The sequence below is a fragment of the Myotis lucifugus genome, unplaced genomic scaffold (assembly GCF_000147115.1).
Source record: "Myotis lucifugus unplaced genomic scaffold, Myoluc2.0 scaffold_81, whole genome shotgun sequence".
Taxonomy (NCBI): domain Eukaryota; kingdom Metazoa; phylum Chordata; class Mammalia; order Chiroptera; family Vespertilionidae; genus Myotis; species Myotis lucifugus.
In genome coordinates this window covers 2404427-2423649 of record NW_005871129.1, presented here as the reverse complement: position 1 = coordinate 2423649, position 19223 = coordinate 2404427, and the positions used below count along the sequence as shown (strand labels likewise).

At 37.1% G+C, this 19223-nt stretch overlaps 1 protein-coding gene across 2 annotated transcripts in view; it reads left to right on the top strand.

Annotated features, from left to right (window-relative positions):
* MDGA2 (MAM domain containing glycosylphosphatidylinositol anchor 2) overlaps positions 1-19223 on the top strand; it is a 905340-nt gene that overhangs the window by 605456 nt on the left and 280661 nt on the right. For both annotated transcript variants that reach the window (XM_006090751.3, XM_006090753.2), the window contains one exon: positions 8570-8839. In XM_006090751.3, coding sequence (XP_006090813.1) covers positions 8570-8839 — 270 coding nt within the window. The remainder of the gene's footprint in view (positions 1-8569; positions 8840-19223) is intronic.

Sequence of the window (19223 nt, the reverse complement as noted above, 5' to 3'; positions counted from 1 at the left end):
GAGATAACGATCCAATCAAAAAATGGGCAAAGGACTTAAATAGACACCTTTCGAAAGAGGACATACAGAAGGCCAAGAGACATATGAAAACATGCTCAAAGTCACTAATCATCTGAGAGATGCAAATCAAAACAACAATTAGGTACCACCTCACACCTGTCAGAATGGCTATCATCAACAAATCAACAAATGACAAGTGCTGGAGAGGATGTGTAGGAGAAGGTACCCTCATGCACTGCTGGTGGGAATGCAGACTGGTGCAGCCACTGTGGAAAACAATATGGCGTTTCCTCAAAAAGTTAAAAATGGAACTGCCATTTGACCCAGTAATCCCACTTCTAGGACTATATCCCAAGAAAGCAGAAACACCAATCAGAAAGGATATATACACCCCTATGTTCGTAGCAGCACAATTTACAATAGCTAAGATTTGGAAACAGCCTAAATGCCCATAAGTGGATGTGTGAATTAAAAAACTGTGGTACATCTACACAATGGAATACTACACTGCTATAAAAAAGGAGTTCTTACCATTTGCAACAGCATGGAGAGCATTATGCTAAGTGAAATAAGCCAGTCAGAGAAAGGTAGATATCACGTGATCTCACTCATTTGTGGAATATAATGAACAACATAAACTGATGAACAAAAACAGAACTAGAGTCATAGAAGCATTGAATAGACTGTCCAACCTATGAGGAAAGGCATGGCGTGAGGGTGTAAGAGATCAACCAAAGGACTTGTAGTATGTATGCATATGAGCATAACCAATGGACACAGACAGGGGGTGAAGGGGTTGAGGGCATGTATTGGGGGTTGTGGGTGGCTGGGGAGAGGTCAAAGGGGGGGAAATGGAGAGTTATGTAATATATTAAACAATAAATAACTTTAATTTTTTAAAAAAGTATTTAATGTAATTCCCTTAATGTTTAGAGGAGCAAATAGGTTCTGCTGAGTTAAATCAAGCAAAATTACTTGTTAAGATTAGCTATGAATCAATCTTAATCAATGTTACTATAAAATGAAATTAAAGAATCATAAAAGGAGTCAAAATGTAACACTATAATAAAGTGTCCCCAGGATGTATAATATAAAAAATAATAATCTTTATCAGACCAGTAAGAGAGTAACTGGTAAGAGCGTACTGTTTTACATGAATCCCTCTGTTACAATTCTGGTGATAGAAGTACCAGCTGCTTCATGTCAGCAGCTGTGGTGGCCAGATCAGAATTATTGCTTTATTTGCTTGGCTGCTCTGGTGAAGCTTTAAGAGGCATAGCTGCAAGATCAACAGCAGATGGTCTTAGAACTGATGTCTTCATCTGTTCTACTGCTGCACAATATCACACTTACATAATGGCCTTAAATATTGACTGATTTTTAAGTCCATACTGAATTATATGCATACTAGTCCTCTTATAACAAAAGCCATGTGTTACTTATTTGGGTTTCAGGGTCATAATTTGGCTTAATTACATGGTTTATTGGTAGTAATTTATGTGTTATACTAGTAACTGAGCAAAGAATTAAGTATAAAGAAGTATAAATGATATGCTACATTTAGTGGTGTAATAAATGCCAACAGAGTAATTCTTTGTCATCACCTTGTTAGTAACACAAAGCATGGTTAAGTTTAGATGGGTTGAACAATGAGACAATTGTCAAATTGTCATAACTAGTATTTTTCAATGAATGGCTCATGAAATCCTGAGGCATATGTCACATTCATGAAAATGTTGGTTTTTGTTTGTTTGTTTGTTTGTTTACTTGTTGGTTAAGTTTATGATGAATTGTTAGGGTTTAGGTTGAGTTTCTGTTCTGTAATCTTTAAATTCAGCATTCTTTTATTCAATAAGACATATTGAACTCCTAATTCTTTGCCAAATTCTTTTCTGTGTGCTGTTGGTACAAATATGAAAAATATCCTTTCCATCCTGATGGCCGAGTCCTTAACAGTTCACATCGAAAGGGTAAATGTTTTAATGTGGGAGGTGGGTATTATAAGTAACTATGCCCATAAAAAGGAGGAAGCAACTCAATTTGCTTGGACAAAAATCTAAGAATTTGGTGATTAATTGATATTGACATTTGAGCATGGTAAAGTACTTGACTACTAGTTTACCAGTTGGGTAAGCATTGGAAGAGAATTTCAGGAGCAGGAATAGGAAGCTCATGCTCTGCTGATTTTATGAAGAGGACATCTTTGCATGCTGACAATATTTCTAAAATCCTAGTATCATCTAAAAAGAACAGGAAAATTTCATGGCCAACCAACTCTTTAGTTGGAAGTACTTAGCTTGGAATTTCTTTTCTCCATGAGTAATGACCCTCTGGGATTCTGCAGCAGTAGCACATTGATGCTTAATTTCTTGTAAACTTCAATGAGACCAAATTTTTCTAAGATTTCATCTGTTGGAAAAACAGTAAGGGGCTGTTTATCAAGGAAGGGAAATATACACTGAGTGGCCAGATTATTATGACCACCCCATCAGTACTTCGTTGGGCCACCTTTTGCCTTCAATACTGTGACGATTCTTCTTTGCATTAACTCCACGAGATGTTGAAAGGTGATGCAAGGAATCTGACACCATGCCTGATGAGTAGCACTGTCCAGTTCTGTGAGATTTGATGGAATCAGCTGCCTGATGGCTCTTTTAACTTCGTCCCACAAATGCTCAATTGGATTGAGATCTGGTGATTGTGAGAGCCACCTAAGCAAGGTAAAGTCTCCCTCATGTTCTTGAAAGCACTCCTGCACAATACGAGCACCGTGGCATGGCGCATTGTCTTGTTGGAAGAAGCCATCTCCATTGGGATACACCATCAACATGATAGGATGAACTTGATCAGCAATGACACTTAGGTATGTTGTGCTATTCAGACATTTATAATGGTCTGGCCCTCTAGCAACTTCAGCACGAAATTATAGCTAATTTGCCTAAAAACGTCAGGTGGTCATAATAATCTGGCCACTCAGTGTATATGGTGTGAATGTTCTTCATCATGTTTTTCCAGTGTTTAAGAAGACTTTTCAGGCTGTTAAGTATTAATAACCCAACTACTGGCATAGTTTATTAACTGAAATAAAATTTTGAGTTTATTATCTTTTGCTCAACTTGGAATCTAAGTTCCATTTCTAGTTTTTATATTTATCTTTCCCAATGACTATTTTAAAATATAAATGGCACTTTTTCTATTTTTAAAGTATTATTTCATTGAAGTATATTTTGGCAAACTTTTGACTCACTGTGATCGAATGGCACAAACATCCTGGTCAGAGATCATACTTGCCATGACTTCAGAGAGCAGGCAGATACGGAAGTATGTGAAGTTACCTAAGACAACAGGAGTTATGGGGAGAATGCTGGTTCTCTTCCTGCTAGTATGTAAGCTTCTGAGTGAAGGGGTTCCTAGGCTCTTTGTGTACTGATACATCCCAAGTGTCTATCAGAGGTCCTAGTAATACAGAGTATGTGCTCAATAAATACTGGATGAATGAGTAAATGAATGTGTTGAAATGTGTTGTACTAAGGAGAATGAGCAATAGCTAATGACATTCATTCCTAACAACAGTGACAACAAAAGATACTGTGCCAACCAAACACAACCCATTTAGGGAACTCCATTTTTGGAACCCATGGTGTTGTAAATGAGGTCACTTTCAGTAGATTTTTATGTAATTTTCCATGAAGGAGCACCTTTACTTTGCCTTCAAATTTTCAAGTTTAAACTTTCAAGTTTAAAAAATGTAGGACCATGAAACAGAAGCAGAAGGTATTCATACATATTTTTCTCCTCTCTTCCTTGAACTCATGCTGTACTCATATTAATTTCATTTTGTGCCACTATCCTGATGAATAAAGGTGTCCCTAATCACCACTAACTTGTTCCTTGTTCTTCTTTGTTAATCCTTTTCACATTATCACCAAGTCACGACTACTGGTCATTGAATTTATAGGGAAAGGATGTCCTAGGAGACACTGCAGGGTCCTGTCTTCTTATACCATGTTCTGGAGGTTACTGCAGTTTCTTTTCACAGATTCCACATTCAATATCCTCTGTTTGAAGACTTTCTCTGGACTCTGCAATGTGTTCAGCCAAAGCATAAGTTTGGGGAGTTAAATACCATAAAATATTCCTCAACTAATGAGAGACAAGAGTTGGTAGATACTAGTAAACACCCTGCTCAGCCTCCTTGCTCTTCATAAGGAGAGTTCTGAGTATGTTTTATGTAACTGTCTCTTACAGGTTTTCCAGCACAGGAAGCCAGGTTTCGCACAGTGACAACACATTCATAGGTGCTTTTTTACTGTCCTCCCATTCCTGTCTCCCTTCTCTGCCCTGTGAATATGCATCCTGGAATCTCCACTCAAGCACTACTTGTATCAGGACCTGCTTTGGGGGGGAATTCAAAATAAGAAAAATACTATTTTAGCTGAGGATTTTTTTAATTGGAGTATATTCTTTTTTTTTATGTTTCTCATTACTCTTGATTTTCTCTATGACTTACTTTCTAATTACTTCTATTCAAAGAAATACATCTTATAATATCTCTAACTCCAGGCAACTGGCAGCTTATATCTAATAAAAAAGTCTGGGGTGGAAAACTACACTCCTATTTAAAAATTAAAAGTCCCAATCTGTGGGTGGCCAAAGTCTCTAAGATGATTAGCAATTTATTATTTTCAATTTTTAAAAGAATCTTTATCTTAAATATTCAATTATGTTTGGTAGCAGTAAAAACAAAATACCCAAGAAGTCATTGATCTCAGCTAAAATTGTATTTTCTTCCTACAGAATATATTCATAATTAACCCCAAACTAAATATTTCCATCACACATCCAGAGGACCTTATGAGGAACTGACTCACTAAAATTATAGTGGGCATGAATCTCAGTTTACAAACTCAGGTTTGAATAAATATGTATTTTCTTATTACTTTATACTTTAACTATATTTTATATCAACCACCTATTCTGCCATAATTTTAGAACTTTTGTTTCAATCAATGTGGAATTGTCATTTCCACCAGATTTTTTAATTAAAAATTTTAATGTTGACATTATTGCAGATGTACCTCCCTTCCATTAGTTTCCCTTCACCCCTACTCAGCTTCCCCCTCCCTTGGCCTTCACCAAATTATTGTCCATGTCTATGGGGTATGCATATATGTGCTTTAGCTAATCCCTTCACCCTCACCTCCCTTCCCTGGGGCAACGACCAGTTCATTCCATGTATCTATGCTTCTGGTTCCATTTGTTCATCAGTTTATTTTGTTCATTAGATTCCACATGTTAGTGAGATCATGCGATACTTGTACTTTCTCTGACTGGCTTGTTTCATTTAGCATAATACTTTCCAGGTCCCTCCACGTTGTCTCATTTGGTAAGAGAGTTCCTTCTTTTTTACAGCCTTGTAGCATTCCATTGTGTAAATGTACCATTTATACAACTCAAGACCAGGAAGATAAACAATCCAGTTAAAAAATAGGCAAAGTACTTGAATAGACACTTCTTCAGAGAGGACATACAGATGGTCAATAGACATATGAAAAGATGCTCAAGGTCACTAATCATCAGAGAAATACAAATAAAAACTAAGATGAGGTATCACCTCACACCTGTCAGAATGGCTAATAGCAATAAATCAACAAATCACAAGTGCTGGAGAGAATGTGGAGAAAAGGGAATCCTTGTGCATTGTTGGTGGAAATGTAGAGTAGTGCAGCCACTGTGGAAAGCAGTATGGAGTTTCCTCAAAAAATTAAAAATTGTACTGCCTGTTGATTTCCACTTCTGGGAATATATCCTAAGAATACGGAAACACCAATCAGAAACAATATATGCATCCCTATATTAATAGCAGTATTATTTACAATAGCCAAGATCTGGAAACAGTCCACCAGATTTTGTTCAAAATGGATACAAGGAGCAGACTGACAGCTGCCAGAGGGGAGGAGAGAGGGTGGATTGGATGAAAGAATGTGAAGGGATTAGCCAAAAAACATATAGACCTAAGAGATAAACACAGATGGAAGTGTGGTGATAGCTAGAGGGAAAGGGGTAGGGAAAGGGGGTGGGGCGAGGTGGAGGTGGGGGGAGTGGGATGGGACAGAATGAGACTTTGTCTGGAGCAATGGGCACACAATGCAGTGTGCAGGTGATGTTTTATTGAGTTGTATGCTTGAAATCTGTATGGTGTTGGGAACAGATGTCACCCCAATAAGTTGAATTGAAAATAATAATTTCTAGGGGGTGCTATGCTGAATCTTTTGATAGGTCTGAGACCTCCCTCATTCCTATTGTGTGGGGTCATTCAGCCTGGCCTGTCTCTCTTCTCATTCCATTCCACTTTGTAGGGCTAGTGGTTGTTCCTATCAAGTATGGAGCTGTTTCTATGAGACTCACTATGTCCTTGTATATCTAGCCAGTCACTCTCAGTGATCTCAAACCAGGAAGGGGCTCTTTGCTCTTAAATATCCAAATGTTTGGGATTTGATATGGGAATCAAGAGGCCAATTCTATCTCTTTCTTGTTTGCTCTGAAGTGTCTGTGGCTTAGTCCACGCAAATTTTTTTTTTCAGGAGTGAAGGGAAGAATTCCCTTCCCAGAGATATTTCCTAAAAATATTTTTCATATTGTAGTTATTGGGTTTAGGTTTTGGGAAAATAGAAACAATAGACTGGCATTTCTTCTTTCTTTTCTCTTTTCTTCTTCTTTTCCTCTCTTCTCCTCCTATTTCTCTTCCCAACCCCTCATTCTCATCCTCATCATCAGCCTTATACTTATTTTTTAAATATTTTTTTTTGATTCCAGAGAGGAAGGGAGAGTGAGAGAGAGATAGAAACATAATGATGAGAGAGTATCATTGATTGTCTGCATGCCCCCTACTGGGGATCAAACGGGGCATGTGCCCTTGACCAGAATCCAATCCAGGACCCTCCACAGGCCAACACTAACTCTATCCACTGAGCCAAACCAGCTCTCTCTCTCTCTCTCTCTCTCTCTCTCTCTCTCTCTTCTTCATTACATTTCTCCCAGGACCAATTTATTCTATCTGTCTATCTATCTATCTATCTATCTATCTATCTATCTATCTATCTATCTATCATCTATTTATCTATCTATCATCTATCATCTATCTATCATCTTTCTATTCATCCACCATCTATTGTATTCCCATAAGCAAGCACATGGAGCAAGGTACAATGTTGGGTAGTGATCTTGAACGTTAAGTACAGGGAAGATGATTAATCTGAAAGTCTGACTGGAAGCACAATTAGTTACAAGCACTGTGAATGTACAGAATGTTTACAGCTGAAGTATATGTATCTATATATGTGCTATGTTAAAAGCAGACTGACTTGGAATTATTATTATGGGATTTGAGTCATGTTTCAGCAATAACTATAAAATGTTTAAAACACTGTGATTTTCACTTAATTTGAAAATGTCCTGGTTACTTTATGTATTTCACCTTTTTATACTTTTTACTTTGGTTTGATGAACATCCCAAATAAAAATTGCATACTGTCTATTGAGTATTTCTCATGTCCCCTTTCAACCTTCAGGTTTAATTTCTTTCTTACTTAAAAATGAGCTTAAAGTAATAATCTCTCACATGTGGCTGTGAAGAATGAATCGATGTATAGACCTTGCAACATGTTTAAGAACAATGCACTTTTCTCATGGTAATAAGAGAAGTGATGACCTTTTTTAGGTATTACATGTTTATACGTGCACAGCAATGGGATACTTTGGCCAACACATGAAATAGACATTTACTGAACCCTCAGCTACACACTGATTGAATATAAGGAGATTTTTCTTAATTTCCTACATATCTACATAGGAAGAGGAAGCTGAAGAAGCTAATAATGCATAGACTCAAGGTCTTTGGACAGTGTAAGAACACTAAATAGAGAGCATGCACTTGCAAAGCAGATGATGAAATAGATAATATCTTTTGCCTATGAGGTTTTAAAGGTTCTATGCTAAATTTTGAAAAACAATGGTTTTAGCATGAATAAAAACATTATAAAACAAAAATAATTTTTAAATTATTTCTTCAAAATATATTGGTGTATTTAAATACATTTTATATGATATTGTATAGGATCTGTAAAATTCAAGATGATCTTAAAATATCTCTGCCATATATATCAAAGTAAAATACCAAAATTAAATAATTGATTATTTTTGCCATGAAAATACGAGTAAATAGCTACAGTATTTATACCTGGAATGACAAAAAAAAAAGTGGTCATTGTCAGCATTCAGAAGGAAAGGAATTTTTGTTTTGAAACTTTATCCCTCTTACTATTCTAGCTTGCAACAATAATCTAAGAATACATGCATTTTAATTCTCCTCTCCATGTGTAAAATTCTTAAACCAAATAATTAAAATATATAATAATTGCATATGGTTTTAATTTAATAAATACAATAAAATTTTGACTAAAGAGAACCATACTTTATTTTAATTGTTTGAATAACTATAAAGTATGCTGTTGCATTCTTGTTGTAGTAGATCTAAATAGGTACATGTTTTTTTGTTTGTGTCTTTTAGCATCTCCGTCAATTAAACTCTTGGTGGATGACCCTATAGTTGTAAATCCTGGAGAGGCCATAACATTAGTATGTGTTACAACAGGAGGACAGCCTGCACCGTCTCTCAGCTGGGCCAGGACCTTTGGGCCTCTGTCTGACAAGACTATTTTGCATGGAGGAACTTTGACCATACCTGCCATCACCTCAGAAGATGCTGGTACTTACAGCTGTGTTGCCAATAACAATGTGGGAAACCCTGCAAAAAAGTCCACCAACATCATTGTGAGAGGTAAGTTTAGAGATTATTATAACACAGATTTCTGGGTGAGCCAGACTATCACAAAGCAAATAATATTTGATATAAAAATATTTCCTCAAATTTGCATATATATATAATATAATATACAGAAAAATTGTTTATAAATAATGAATGATGCCTAGTTATAAATGAAACCTAAAATTCCTAAATCTTAATCACAATGCCTTATGTTTGCATTGAATAGTTTTCATGACATATTCTTAGTGGTGCCATTGAATAGTTTTGATCGTATCTTCTTAGTAAAAAAAACAAGATTAAAATGCAATTGTAGCATAGAACATTAATTATTGTTATACAGTTTGTGTATTTACTTTAGGAGTTTCACAGATTTATCAATTTAATGGTTAATAAACATTTATTAAATCCTTATTAGAAGCAGATCTTTAAATTGTGAGATTACATAGAGATCTATAAGATGTTAATCTGTACTCAAGGATTCTATTGTCTGGTACTAAAAATAAAATGAATAAATTAATAGTCACATGATACAGTGTTTGGCAGGCATAAGCAAACGCTATCGAAATATTAAAAATATATAGTTACTTCTGGCACAGGTTATTAGGGAATATCTAATGGCATTTGCACTAGGTCTTAGACCAGTGATGGCGAACCTATGACACGCGTGTCAGAGGTGACACACGAACTCATTTTTTTGGTTGATTTTTCTTTGTTAAATGGCATTTAAATATATAAAATAAATATCAAAAATATAAGTCTTTGTTTTACTATGGTTGCAAATATCAAAACATTTCTATATGTGACACGGCACCAGAGTTAGGGTTTTTCAAAATGCTGACACGCCGAGCTCAAAAGGTTCGCCATCACTGTCTTAGACAATGGGTAGAGTTTAAACAGACTGACATTAGAGAAAGACATGGAAAAGTCAGAGACAGTAAAAAGCAAAGTGCAATTGAGGAATTGACTTAAAAGGTGGGTTACGAAGCCATGTTCTGGTGCGGGTGCCACCAGCTGGTGTGGTGCTGGTGCTACGGAAAGGTGGGTGCTTTCCCTCCGTTCCGGAGTATTTGAAGTCACTGTGCAAGAAGAGCATATGCGTCTTCATGTCCCGCAGGCATGGTCCTGGGTGTGGGACAGAGGATGGACACTGATGCCTCTAAAGTTAACCCAGACATCCACATGGCCAAGAGGACTTTTCTAGCAGACAAATGAAAATAAGGAAGGAAGCTAAGTGTGCAAAGAAATAATATATGGAAATGAATAAGAATAAATCTACAAATGGAATGATCATGCCCTTTCTTTTTTAAATATCAGTATTGGTGAAATGGGCCTCTTTCTAAGTCCTTATCTCATTGAGTAACTAGATTCTCTTCTCCCTCCATCCCAAATTTTAAAAGAAAGTAAAAACTTTATAAATCACCAATGTTTATTAATTCTGCTTTTTGTTTGCTCTAAAACACTTGTTTTACCAAGTAGTCATGAAAACATGCTACCAGATCTTGCTATAATTGCGAGATTAGTTAAAGCATTGCAAAACAATCCTTAAGAGTCATGAATGCAATGTAGAGTCTTTTGTTCCATTATTTTATCAAGGACAGGAACTCACTAGAGAAAAACAATGCATTGAATCTAGTTTGACCACAGGATCATCCTCAGCTACATTGAATCCATGTTCAAATGGCAACGTGTCCAGCATAAAATGCCCGTGTTGCTCAGGCACCTTTTGTAAAGGATGAATTCAATCCACAGCAAATATATGCTCAGAAAATGATTTGCTCTTTCCCATCCTAACAGTTTTTATTTGTGTTCTTACAAAGGACTTAAAATTAATAAAGCCCTAGAATGTATTTCTCCAATTTATAATTTTTATCCCCTTAATTCATCTGAAATACATATTTTCATAGTCATATCATATTACCAGGAAGCTCTCAGCAGTGCCATTCACATAATTTATAAAATCAAGTTTGCCTATAACCTTACTGAATACAGAAACAACCTTGTCAAAGGGTCCTAGGTTACACTGCAGGGAGAAACACTGCTACAACACTGTGAGGCATCTACTTTCTGCCACAAAGGCCAAGAAATTCAGTTAAAGAAATATGGTTTTCTTCTTATTATAGCAAATAAATTATTCTCAAGTGCTCTGATTTTGTAGATCTTTGTAGTGTCTTAGATTAATTGTGTCATGATACAGTAGAAGTAGAACTCTAGGTTTATTTTCTCCCCATTCTTTTTCTGTAATTAAATCAAGACCCACAGACCAGGTTTTCTGAGAAAGCACAAGGATATACCGTGCATAGAATTCTCATGGCCATTTGAGAATATTTCTGGACAAAATGAAAGTATAGGGTTCAGATGGGGAAAAAAAATTCCAGAAAGTTTCTGAGTTCATCATTTTATTTTTGTAAAGTATAAAACACTTCAAAATAAACAATACATGTACCACTCCATGTAGATAACAAGCTCAGAACTGAAGGTAAATTTCATGTTTTAATATTTTCTTAGAACATTTATAAATATAGCAGTAATGCTTTTTCTTAGAATCTTTAAAGAAATTGAAAGGTTGAGCCACATTTCTTCCAAGTCAAGATAGAAGTAGTTGCTTAAAATATTTGATAAGAAAATTATGCTGATTTCCTAGTCACATGATAGGTAGCCTGAGCTCAGGGCTTTCCAGAGTCCTGTTAGATAATATGCCATTCCACCTGAAGTTCCCTGTTGTTGTGATTCACTGTATTTAGAAATGCCCACATTTCTTTCCTGTTGTGAATTGAACCTGTGCTGAATGAGCATGATTCATAAAATGATCAAGACATTACTGTACTTTGGTGTCCTGTGGTCATTTCCACTTTTATGCAGTGTTTTCATATTTCCTGCTTCAGGAAGAAAAGTCAGGCAGACCCCATGACCCTTCTGCTCATTCTTACAAGTAGAGACTCCTACAGTACATTTAAATCACAAGCACACATTTATCAGTGTTTGGGATGCATGTTCCAAAATAATATTAAAACTTCAAACCTGACAATTCAAAATGCTCTCCCCTGACCAGCTTGGGTCCACTTGGGATGGAGACCTGGCCCCATGGGAAGCCCTTCAGTAGGATTGAAATGGTGAACGAGGGTCTCCCTCAGCCAACTTAAGCTTGGAAGAAGGTGCATCGCACAATTTTCTCCAAAGATATCCTTCTAATCAAATCTGGTCTCTGACCCTTTACTTGTCTAAATAGTCCAAGAATCATAGAATCAGTGTTTTTCACTTCCTTTGAAAATTCTACATAAGAAAGTGTCTATTTTGCACTCACTGTAGAATTCTGTGGCTTCTATTATCAGCAAAAGTGAGTCAGGAAAAGTCTATCATCTAATTTCACAAAAATATTTTAAAAATATTAGAATTTTCAAAAACTTTAGCTGATATTTTGAATTTTTATCCATAAATTTTTATCTTCAAACTGTACTCTAAATTTGACCACATCTTGCTACATCCATAGTTACCACCCTGTGTAAACTAATGATATATCTCTCCTACTTGATTAAAATAGCCTTTTCATTATCTTTCCAGTCCAGCCTCTCTTATAACTGTTAACCTAGAGGCAGGCTAGGTTTTCTACATGAAACAGTGCAAGGTTTTACCTAGTTGATAATGGTGGTGTTGTGTGCATGACCAGGGAGTGTATGTTGGGAGGTGGGTATAGGCGCAGAGAATCTATTCCATGCAGTCATTCAGGCACCTCGGCTGATGATGCCTCTGCCATCTTCACCCTTTGGTTACTAAGGTTGCTTTTAGTGTTACCAGCTTTCCTGTCAGCTGGAACAGGGGAGATTTTTATGGGCCAGGTATGTGTTAGATCCAATCACATTTTATTAGCTAGATATTAGGCACTCGGTTACTATGGTGTGAAGGCTGAGAAATGTATTCTTACTGTGTGCCTAGGAATAAGAGGATATGCGTTGCTGTCAGTAGCTAATCCTCTCTGTTATATTCATGCAAGAGAATGTGATTGAAATCATCTCCTTCTCCTGATCCTCCCATGGCTTCCCATCTCACCTAAAATGGAATTAAATTTGTCATCATCATTTCACATCTCCCTCCTCTTTGCTCATTCTACTCTAGACATATTATCCTCATTGCTCTTTTTCATGGGTCAGGACAGACACATTTGCTGTTCATCCTGGAATGTTAATTTTAAAATACCATCTTCTGAGAAATGACTTTTCTGATCATTTCGTCTTAAATAGCACACCCCTAAATGCCTTGCATGATTTTTTGTTTCTTCTTATCACATAACTGCCTGGAATTATTTCATACATATTTCTTTATTTGATGTCTTTATCTCTTGGGACCATATGGACAAAGAATATATATTTTGTCTTATTCAGTGATATATTGCTAGAACATAAAAAACTGCTAAGCACACAGTAGATACTCAATAAATATATATTGAGTGAATGACATCTTTTTTTTTTAAGTACACTGGCTTATATTAGACATTTCTTCTGGACACCTACCTCTCTTTCATAGCCTAAGTATATACCAGATTATATGAAACAAAATTAGGAAAGACTATATATGTGTGAAATCATATTAAATATTTGTGTGATGTGACTAGCTCATTTTAAAGCTGACCTTGTTCTGATTATTCATTGCTGTGTAACAAGCCATCCCAAAGCAGTAGCATAAAACAATTTATCGTGCTCACAAATATGGAGGTGAGAAGGCCAGCTAAAATAATTAAAGGTATCACATAAATTGCATTCAAGAGGTGGCTTGGACTAGAGTCATCTTTATGGCTTTTTCATGTAAATATTTGGTGCTGGGACTAATTAGTCTAAACAACTGTGCTTCTCTCTCTCTCTCTCTCTCTCTCTCTCTTCCTCCCTCCCGACCTCCTCCCCATTCCCTCTCTCAATAGTCTCTTTACATGGCTTCTCCATATGACTGCCTCAAGATCGCCAGATTATTACAGATTCCTGGGTCCAGGGTCACAAGAGTTGTATGGGTTCTTCTAATCTAGCTTCTGAAGTCATTCAGTCATCACTGCATTCTCTTCATTAAGATAGTGATAAAGGCTAGCCTGGTTCCTGGATGGAATCTAATACCTCCATCTCCTGAAGTAGGACTCTCAGACCATCTGCAGACATGCTTTAAGCAAATCACACTATGCAAAGCACAACACAAACTGTATTATTCATGTCATACTTCCATGCTGCCTCAATTCTCATTCATGCACTGGAGCGGGGGGTCCCTCAGCCCAGCCTGCCCCCTCCCACAGTCCCAGAGTACTCAGGGGCAGGAGGTGAAACTGCGATCAGGGGAAGGCAATGCCCCCATCACACCTCTGCTGCTGGCAAGCCTTGGCCAGCCCTGGTTACGTGAGCCTCAGGCAGCCCTGGGTGGCTGGGCAGCCACCATCTTGTGGCTGTGGGAGCTACCATCTTTGAGAATGTGGCAGTCAATTAGCATATCCCCTCCTTATTGGCTGTGGGCGCCACAAGCTTTGAGGGTGGAGCAGTCTATTAGCATATTCCCTCCTTATTGGCTGTGTGCATAACCATCTTTGTGATGGTGTGAGGGTCAATTAGAATATTCCCTCTTTATTAGATAGGATTCCTTCCTTTTCTCCTTAATTTCATCAATCCATATCTTGTACCCATGACCAATAAAAAGTTGCATTTTAAACAGGGCTATCTTTTAATTTTAGTATGATTCCAACCTATATTTTGTTGGCTATGATCTGATTCCTAATATGAAGAAATAAAAAGATGTCAATATTAAAACAGATTTAACCTTTATAGAATAATTAAAAAGTATGTATTCAGTGGGGCATGAATTTACACCTTCCTAAATGCACACAAATATGATATAACATCTAGGTACATCATAACCCTCTGTTCTGAAAGTGCTGATTTACCTCACTCTATTCAAGTGGAAATATTGATTGACTTAAAATCTGAATTTTAATATCTATATTACAAAAGGCCTGTGGACCACAGACCGGCACGGGTGGGCAGTGCTGTGAGCACTGTGCACTGGGCTTCTAGTTAAACATATTTGTTTGGGACTAATTTAATATAAATATACCAAGTATTATCATCCCAACATTTCAAAATGATCTTATTTAGGCTTATTACCAAAAGCCTTATAATTTAAAAATTCTTTGAGAAAAGACTTTGAACCTTTGTGCCAGCCTGCTTAGGTAAAGTAAGAGTTATACACTGACTGAGTGAACACTATGTACAAGGCTACCAGGAACACTATGTACTTTAACTTTTTAATTATTTCAAAATATATAGGAGGTAAAAATATGATTCTTCCCATTTTAAAGGAAAGTAAAACTAAAGAAGGAATAGTTAAATAACTTCCCCTAAATAAGCCTTATTTTAGCCCCAGACCTGGGATTCAAAACCCAAACAATATGGTTCCAGGGCCATTGTCTTCACCAAGGTACCATAGTGCTTTTCAAAAGTTAGCCTAGTTTTTAAAAATATATAGCCCACCTCTCATCCTGTCAAATTGAACTGACTAATGTTCTTTTCTATTTCCTCTATCTTTGTCTTGCCAGAGATTTACTAGGGATTCTTTCTGGGCTCTGAATCAAATACATTTTTATAATTATGGAAAAAATAACATCCCCAACACTACCCAGTCCTTCTAATTACATTGTTTCCCTCCAAAATATACAACCACTTTTGATTGAAGGAAATTATGTGTTTTGGTTAATCAGCATTTTTTCTCCAGTTTTGGCGGACATATTTTAATTTAAAATTCTAACCAACATAGTGTTTATAGTTTATGATTTTCTAAATAATACTACAGTTTGAAGGCATGACTTTTAAACTTGTACTGGCTGTCCTACAAATTATTGTATACTAGAGGCCTAGTGCATGAGATTTGTGCAATAGGGGGATCCCTCAGCCAGGCCTGCACTCTCTCGCAGTCCAGGGTCCCTCGGGGGGCATGTCCGCCTGCTGAGCCGGCAGTCAGACATCCACCTCACAGTCCAGGGCTCTCACAGTCCGGGACCCCTCACTCCATACCACCCTCCTGCAGCGGAGGTGGGAGAGGCTCCTGCCACTGCCACTGCATTAGCCAGCAGTCAGCCTGGGTTCTGGCTGAGTGGTGCTCCCCCTGTGGGAGCTCACTGACCACCTGGGCGCAGCTCCTGCAATGAATGTCTGCCCCCTGGTGGTCAGTGTGTGTCATGGCAACCGGTTGTTCAGCCATTCGGTCGATTTGCATATTACACTTTTATTACATAGGATTAATTACAAGAGACCAATAGACAAAGATACACACTAACTTCAGAAATAAAGGAAAGTATAAAGGAACAAAATTAGTACTTATATTTATAAAAATATGTTCATTCATATTGTGGAATCTCAGAGTGAAGGCGGGGGTGTGTGGGTATGTGGGAAGAGATCAACCAAAGAACTTGTATGCATATATGCATAAACCATGGACACAGACAATAGGGAGGTGAAGGCCTGGAGTGGGGGTCAGGGACTGGCTAGAAGGGGTCAATGGGGGAAAAAAAAGGTACATATGTAATACTTTCAACAATTAAGATTTAAAAATAAATAAAATAAAAGTATGCTCATTGTTTTGGCTGAAACATATGTATCTTCAAGGTATTGATCAGAAAGTCAGTCCAAGTTCATTGGCAATTTTCCAGAACGGCTCAAATTTAACTTACAGTGCATTTCTAAATGGAAATTATTTGTGAATTTCCAATTAGAGGATGAGTGCAATTCTTCCCAGGCATTTAGATTCATCAAATTAAGTATTTAGTGATCAATAACTTTTTTCCATAATCTTTCATTAACAAAAACTATATTGATGATGGTTAAAATTGTAGAAAAACAATCCTTTAACATTCTCTAAAAGCAAAACAGTCTGCTGTGTGCAGGTGTCCCCATTATTCATGTAGATTAAGTGCTTTATTTCTGGTTTCCCAATTTAATATTCTGTAGTAATTATATCTCCCCAAACCACCGGAGAGAATTTTATTATATTATATTTTGTAGCTATGAAATGTTTTCATTATTAACCTTTTAAAAATAAATCAGGAACTATTCAAAATCCAAAAATTATCAAATTCAATAATTCTCAGTTTCCTTTTATAAATGAGATAAATCTCACTTATCTTTGTTCATTGACATAACAGATAAGGAATTATCATAAAATTTCAAGTAAAAACTGTGTAGATATCACATAATCTTATAATCTCTTTTGCATAATGATATACAAACAGCTTAGTAATTTGTTTTTGTTTTATTAAAACTTAGATTGGGGATGGGGGCAAAGAGAGGTAGGCAAAGAGAGAGGAAGTAGGGATAGCTTGAATAGTATCAAAAATAAAAATAAAGTTATTAAAAATAAAAAATAAAATCTCTACTAAAAAAGAAAAAAACCTTTATTGTTCTGTTTGGTAGATATATTTTTTGCCATGTTTACTTAAGCCAAAGGAGAAACACCCGTCAGCAGCAGTGCTTTAAAAGCCAATACCCATTCCAGAAAAGAAGAACCTTATTCAACTGGCATGTAAGAGAGAAACATCAATTGGTTGCCTCCTGTACACACCCCAACTGGGAAAAGAACCCACAACCTGGGTATCAAACTGCGACAACTAACTCAGCCACACTGGCCAAGGCTCTGGAATTTTTTATTAGTTTTGGACTGCACTTGACCACAAGTATCTGAAAACTCGGAAAATGAAACTGCAGATAAGGGGGAACCACTGTAAATGTGCCAGAGATTGGGAGAAAATACTCTACTGCATAGGGTTGGGCAAAAGTAGGTTTACAGTTGGCCATATGGAAAATAATACACTAATTATTAATAATAATGAAGCATAAACTCTGTTTTGCATACTTACAACTATAAACCTACTTTTGCCAACCCCATGTATATATGAGAAATGGCTTATACCCTGATTATATAAAGTACTTTTGCAACACGCTAATAAAACAACACACTAATCAATTCTTTTTGATGGGGAAAAGTTTTGTACCTACTATGATATCTGAATGGCCAATAAGCACATGAAGAAAATGCTAAACATCATTAGTAATCAGGGAAATGCAAGTTAAAGCACAGTGAAATACACTGAGAACCCCACCAGCATGGATGCATGAAAATGACAGCTCTCATCAGAAGCTATAGGGGATGTGGGGCACAAGGAACTCTCATATACAGTATAATTTTTTTAAGTATTAAAAATTTAATTAAAAATTTTGGTGTGACATTGGTTAATAAAATTATATAGGTTGAAAGTGTACGATTCCATATTCATCGTTCATATATTGCATTTTGTGTTTGCCATCCAAAGTCAAATCTCCTTCCCTCACCCTATTTTTGACCCCACTTTACGCTTTACTACCTCTTCCCACTGCCCTCCTCTAGTACTCACCATACTGGTACTGTTGTCTGTCTACTTATTCTTGTTTATTTATTTGTTTTCAGTTTTATATCCCACATGTGAGTGAAATCATATGATTCTTAATTTTTTTCTTCTGACTTACTTTGCCTAAGAGGATGTTCTCCAGATTCATTTATGTTGTTGCAAGTGGCAGTTTTACATCTTTTATTCAGCCTGGTAACTTTTTTAAATATTGTTTAGCAGTTTTTAAAAAATTAAACATAAATCTACCTTATCGTTTAGCAATCTCTTTCTTAGGTATTTATCAAAGAGAAATTAAAATTATGTACACAAAATCCCTGTCCAATAATGCATAAATTCTTTTTCATAGTAGCTAAAACATGAAAACAGATATCCTCAATTTGAAAATAGATAGAAGATGATCTGTGTAATATATTTATACTAGAAGCTGGGTGCGCAAAAATTTCTGCACTCGCGGGGGTCCCTCAGCTTGGCCTGTGCCCTCTCGCAGTCTGGGACCCCTCAGGGGATGACCACCTGCTGGTTTAGGCCCGCTCCCCGGAGAATTAGGCCTAAGCTGGCAGTCAGACATCACTCTGGCAACCCGGGAGCCCTCGGGGGATGTCCACTTGCCAGCGGGGAGCAGGCCTAAGCTGCAGTCAGACATCCTTAGTGCTGCTGAGGAGGTGGGAGAGGCTCCCACCACCACCGCTGTACTGGCAGCCATCAGCCTGGCTTGTGGCTGAGCAGAGCTCCCCTGTGGGAGCGCACTGACCACCAGGGGGAAGCTCCTGCATTAAGTATCTGCCCCCTGGTGGTCAGTGTGTGTCATAGTGACCAGTCATTCCCAGTCTTTCTGCTGTTAGGGTCAGTTTGCATATTACCCTTTTTACTATATAGGATAGACGCCTGGTGCATGGGTGGGGGCTGGTTAGTTTGCCCTGAAGGAAGCCTCGGGATCAGGATGGGGGTCCCCCTAGCTGCCTGGCCAAACTGGGAGAGGGGTGAATGGTTGTTTGC